Below are 6000 nucleotides of genomic sequence, written 5' to 3' on the forward strand. Positions count from 1 at the left end.
CATGATATAATTGATATTTTTACAAATATTTCCAAACAGGCAGGCAGTAACTTGATAAGAATGAATTTGCTCCTATCCTTGACCTCCATGTCCTAAGAGGAGGTGAGAGGATACATTACACCTCATTGAAAATGGATGAACACAAGTGTTTTGCTGTTATCTAAAATGAATGAAGCCACTTTAAAATGGAGCAAAATACTACACATGAAATATTCATGGTATTCCTTTTGTCAGCAACCAATTATTCTTCTTGAGTGTTTTTCTTTCCCCCTTTTGGAAGTTTCAAATGAGTATTTGATTCCTGCATTTTAATTGGATCAGAAAGTGTGTTTCCAGAGCAGAATAGCACTTAAGCAATCTGTTCAAACAGCTGGAAGCATCAGACATTTGTTTGAGGTTTGGCACAGAAAAAAAATATTGTTTTTATAAGTCTTAAAAAGGTCATTGATTTATTTGTTGATAGTAAAAATCGGCTCTTGTTTTTTAACTTTTCATATTTGAAAAGAAAATAATTTGATCAATGTTATAGTTTTCCCTAAAGAATTCCATCCCACATCAAAGAAGGAATTTTTATGCTTCATTTCTTTACTGAATTTAAGATTCCATTTTTACCTCACAGAAAAAGAACAGATGGCTCACTGGAAACAATCAATAGCACAGTGTCGGGCACATACTCTGTGCTCTGAGTACTGAATTGAACTGCATGAAGGTGCCTTGCTTGAACACCGCCTTTTATCTCTCCCTCAGTTTTGAAACTGGGTCTCCCCCAGTCAGTCTCTGTCTCTGTTGCTTCCTTCACTTTCCTTCTGTTTTTGTCTCTCATTTTTAAAAATTCACTTATTTGTGACTTGGACAGTCAGCTGAGCTGAAAATTAGGATACTTTCAGAAAATAATTAAGAGAAGATTAATCTATAAGAAGTACAATTCCGAATATTTTCAAAATATTCATAATTCATGTAATTATTATTATAAATCATTTATTGGGCTTACTTATTTTATCATATTATTAGAAAGTAAAATTTGTTCTTTCTTATGAGAGTCCCTGTACTGCTAGAGATAGCACAGGATTTGCCAATTTGGTAAATACATAAATATTTAATGATGACTTTTTCATCCCACTATATCTAGTATTAATCATAGAACATTTGAAAATATATTTTAAAATAAGAAGTAATGTAAACCAATTGTAGTCTACCATTAATATACAAGTTATAATAATCTGATGTTTCATTTTCCAGTGATTAGCTCTTTCACTAGGAAGAGAATTCATGTTATGTGTATCCTTCGTATTAGATATACATGACTGTTTATGTGTGTGTGTGTGCGTGTGTGCGTGTAGAATATGTCATCTTTTTAAAACTGTATGCTGAACCCTTCCTCAGCCCTTTACGAAACAAACTGCTATTATAATGTAATAGAAACTTTCATAATTTTCTTTTTTTTATTATTTTGTGTTTGTTCTAATTAATTATACATGAAAGTAGACATTTATGCATTTTGATAAATCATACAAAAATGGAGTATAATTTCTCATTTTTCTGATTGTACATGTTGTAGGATCACATCGATCAGGCAGTCATATATCTACATGAGGTAATAATGTCTGTTTCATAATTTTCTAATTTTCTTTTTTTCCTATAAGCATTAACAAGGAAAACAAATCCATAGAAAAAATAATTTTACCAAAATTTAGCGTCAATACATTATTCACTGGTTAGGCAGCTCCCGCTACATTACTGTTATCAGATTTAAGTTACTGTATGACCTCAGCCTAAGCATTCTTGGTGATTCCTGCTGTAGCACACTATCATTTCTACAGCTGTCCCCAGGACCAGTGGTGCCCCCTCTGGAGGAACTGACCTGTGTGCTTGCTTTCTTCTTATAACCTTTTGCACTCTCAGCAGCATTTTTACTGTGTGAATGAAGAGCAGAAAAGTGCTGGCAGAGCCCCTTTGTAATCACAGCTTCTCAGCTCTATATTTTCTGTAGCTTTCAGACTGAGGTGCCAGCTAAGGTGAATCTTTTCTCAAATGAATAAAGTTGAAAAACATATTTCAATTCCAGTTGCCAGAATATGCCCTATTCTGATTTTTCTACTTTATGCGCCTTCCTAAATACATATAGAAATAGAATAAGCTTGCAATATTTCACTGTAGCACATACAATTCTTCTGTAATAAAATCCCAAGATTCTAATCACACACACTAAGAGGAATCAGGAACAAAGGTGAGAGGAATCATTGGTAAAATTAGTGATGATGACAACTCTACACATTAACTGGCCCTTCAATATGATCTTAAGTTTGGCAAATATTTTTATTCTTAAAAAGAACTTAGTGAGATAAGAGATATGCTCTATTTAGCAATTAAGATAGGAATTGTTGACTAGTTTGCATTTATACTGAAAATGTCTTTCAGTAAAATTTCTTAAGGATTATTTGCTGAGCCAGGCATGGCGATGGACACCTGAAATCCCAGCTACTAAGGAGGCTAAGGCAGTAGGATGACAAGTTCAAGGCCTACATTGCCAAGGTGGAAAGAACTTATCTTAAAAAAAAATTAAGTCTAGCTCAGTGATAAGAGTGCCCTTGGATTCAATCCACGTACCAAAAAACTAAAGGAATATTTTCTGTATTCAAACCAATAAAATACACATGCTGTGTGTGTGTGTGTTTGTGTGTGTGCACAAGAACATGACATGTTCTAGTTATTTGTACCAATCTATGAAGTGATTGGTTTCTGATTTTTAATAAATTTGATTTGTAATTATTCTGTTTAGTATCAATTAAGGTGTTTCTAAAAATTTAGACTATCAAAATCTTTTATATGTATGCACTTAACATGAAACATGCAGTTCTTTTTGAGAAATCATTAATTTATAAATGAATAAAAATTCAATAATATTGACAAGCACATAGCAATATTTTTTAAACAATGGGAAAATACAGGGATGGGATAATACATAAAATAAAAGCCAAAGAGCTAAGCAGATATTTATAAGTACATATTGAGCAGATATTTATTTGTACATGATGAGCATTCCTAATCCAAAAATCCCCAATCCAAAATCTCTAGTATATGAAACATGAGAGGCCACAAGTGGAAAATTCCACACCTGATTTCATGGGATGGGTTGTGGGCAAATAGGTTCACTAAAAATGGGTAAAACTATCTTTAGTCTCTAAAGTGTGTGTGAAACATAAATGAATTTTGTGTTTAGACTTGGGTCTGTTCCCTAAGATACCCTGTTGTCTGTCTGTCTCTATATTAGAGATCTATCTGTCTATCTCTTACATAGACAGATGTAAATATGCCAAAGTCTGAAAAAAATCTAAATTCCAAAACACTTCTGATCCCATGCATTTCAGAGAAGGGATGTTTAACCTATACATCTAATATCCCAAACTTGGTATTAAAGTTTGTTATCCTAGAAAGATTTGTGATTGGCAAAGTCAAACTAGGTATATCACCAACTATAATTTTTATAGATATATTGAATCTTCATATTAATACTTTCTGTAACTTGAAATTTAGCACAATATATTTTTTTATCAAAAGTGGTATGTTACTGAAAATATAAAAACATTGTCTTCCAATTCACCAATTTGATTCATGCTAAAAATCCAAAAAGGAAGAATTCGAGGAGGTATATCAATTATATTTTGAAGGTAATTTTGTTATACTTTACTGAAACTGTTCCAGGTAAAGTATGATAGTAATAGTTATATTTTGGTAATTATCAAGGTTATTTAGTTATCTATCTATCTATGTTTGTTTGTTTTTAACAAATTGAAACTATGTTACTCCCTTAACTATCTTTAAACATTGGGTGCTTTGCATTCTTTGAGAGTACTGAAAAATTATTGTTGGCTCCAAAAATAATATCACTTATTCACATTTTTCAATATTTCAAAATATTTTCTTAAATACCATTTATCAACATTTTTCACAAAAATTATCAAAAAATAATTTTAACATGACAATAAATTTATTGAATGAAGTTATCCAAAAGCATTCTATATTATTGTTTTAATAAAGAAGATTCAGTAAGGAAAAAATCTATTTCATGATGCAATTATGCCATACAATTCATGAATCCTAAATAGAAACTAGTAAACATGTAATCATTTTTGAATGAAAAGGAGAAAACTTATTTCAACATCAGATATATGAAAATATATTTTTCAAACATTATTTTCCTTATTTGTCAAGAATGGAATTTACGTATCCATGAAAACTGAGTACCATATTGAAGGAAAAAATACTTTCAGTCTTATATTTGAACCTTCTTATGAATTTTTTAATATAATTTTGTTTCCAAATCATATTTAAGTCAACCATGACTTGCCTTTGCTTGTGAATTATTATGTTTTTACATTTATTTTTTCTGTACATGAAGAAGAACCAATTAGTGAAGATAAATACTATTCTTCACTATCATTAAACATATTGTACGATTTTATGAAATTTTAATATCTTACAAAATTCTCAGCAGAATCTTAAAACTAAAGAGATCACTTAGGCTTTAGAAACACGAAACAAATTTGATCTAATATGTTCATATTTTACAAACCTTTATAAATATATGTCAAAACTTAAATAGCTTGTATTAACAAAGAAAATCATTATTTTATCTTACTCTGAGGGTGTAAATGTGAAAAACAAAGGAAGGGAAAATACTATTTCATGGCATGACTTACATAACTACTTAGGCTTCATACATTTATATTTCTTTTAAAAAGACTATTTTATATATTCATTTTCAGATTGAGTAGATATGGAGTACATGTCTAGATATGATTCAGGTTTGTGTCTTATATTTTATGGCAAGAAATTTGTACCTGATTGCTTATAGTTCAGTAACTTTGAGATTACTAGCACAATGTTCTTATTAGCTGTATGTTTTCTTTTCTTTTCTTTTTTTCTTTTTCATTTCAGAGGCTGGAGTTAATCTGAAGAGCACCACTTCTCTCTCTCCTGAAAAACGTTGCCACTGATATTTTTACTGGATAAAATTTAAAAACAAAAAAGTTTCAGTTCACAAAGGCTAATTGTTGAACTGTTGTCCTAGAAGAAAATTGTCCACAGGAGCTGAGGCAGAATTCTCTGATGCCAGTGGAACAGGCTCCATCAGACCATGGTTCATGCCCTTTTCAAACCAAATTTTTTTTTTCTTATGACCTACAGTATTTTTTTTAAGAAGAAAAGGAAAAAAATAACTACATTGGCATCAAGTTCTGTATCAATTCATCTTACATTGCCATTCATGATTTAACAGACTGTAGAATCTTGAATAATCTATATCACTTTAACAAATAAATGTTTTACTATGACAGAATTTGCACAGTGCCTTATTTATGGAAGAACCTATTGCATCAAGCATGAGTGGTGAAATGAGTTCTTCAATAACTCATAATACAGTTTTGTTTCCAGCAGTGCAAAAATCTCGAGGAATCACAGATTTTCTATAGCATTAAAACAATTAATTCCATGACTGAGAAGGATACCCACATCTATGGAAGAGCAGTACAGCTATTTAAATAATCTTACAGGAGCTTTATGCCTCATTGAAGGCAGGAGATATTGGGGTCTCTCTTCATACAGTGGGACTTCAGAAAATAACAGGCACATTATTAATAATCAAATTTGATTCATCGCTTTTCTTGATATCAGGGCAAGAGAGCCTTTAATAATTTCAGGACTTATGTGTCAATATAAGTGCCCATTTCTCTAATTCTGTACAATTTCAGGATAAAAAACATGCATATGATTTTACACCAGTATACACAGAACTAGAATATCTTTGATGACTAGCAAAACATTAATTCAGTCATGTTTAAGCAGTGTCGACACAGCTTGTTAGAGCTTGTCTTGGTTTAAAGTGGTGTTGAGATGTTCTCCTTTGGCTAGTTACCTCCTCTAATCGTCCAAATTCTAATAAATAACATAATCTGAAAATTCACACAAACTATTGTAGTACTTGGCATAAGATACAAGTTT

At 31.1% G+C, this 6000-nt stretch overlaps 1 protein-coding gene across 2 annotated transcripts in view; it reads left to right on the forward strand.

Moving 5' to 3' along the window:
- The window catches only part of Lrfn5 (leucine rich repeat and fibronectin type III domain containing 5), a 267764-nt gene extending 262484 nt beyond the window's left edge, over positions 1 to 5280 (forward strand). For both annotated transcript variants that reach the window (XM_047540646.1, XM_047540648.1), the window contains one exon: positions 4939 to 5280. In XM_047540646.1, the coding sequence (XP_047396602.1) occupies positions 4939 to 4956 (18 nt within the window). In that variant the 3' untranslated portion in view covers positions 4957 to 5280. The remainder of the gene's footprint in view (positions 1 to 4938) is intronic.
- The last annotated feature ends 720 nt before the right edge of the window (positions 5281 to 6000 follow it).

The sequence above is a fragment of the Sciurus carolinensis genome, chromosome 2 (assembly GCF_902686445.1).
Source record: "Sciurus carolinensis chromosome 2, mSciCar1.2, whole genome shotgun sequence".
Classification (NCBI taxonomy): domain Eukaryota; kingdom Metazoa; phylum Chordata; class Mammalia; order Rodentia; family Sciuridae; genus Sciurus; species Sciurus carolinensis.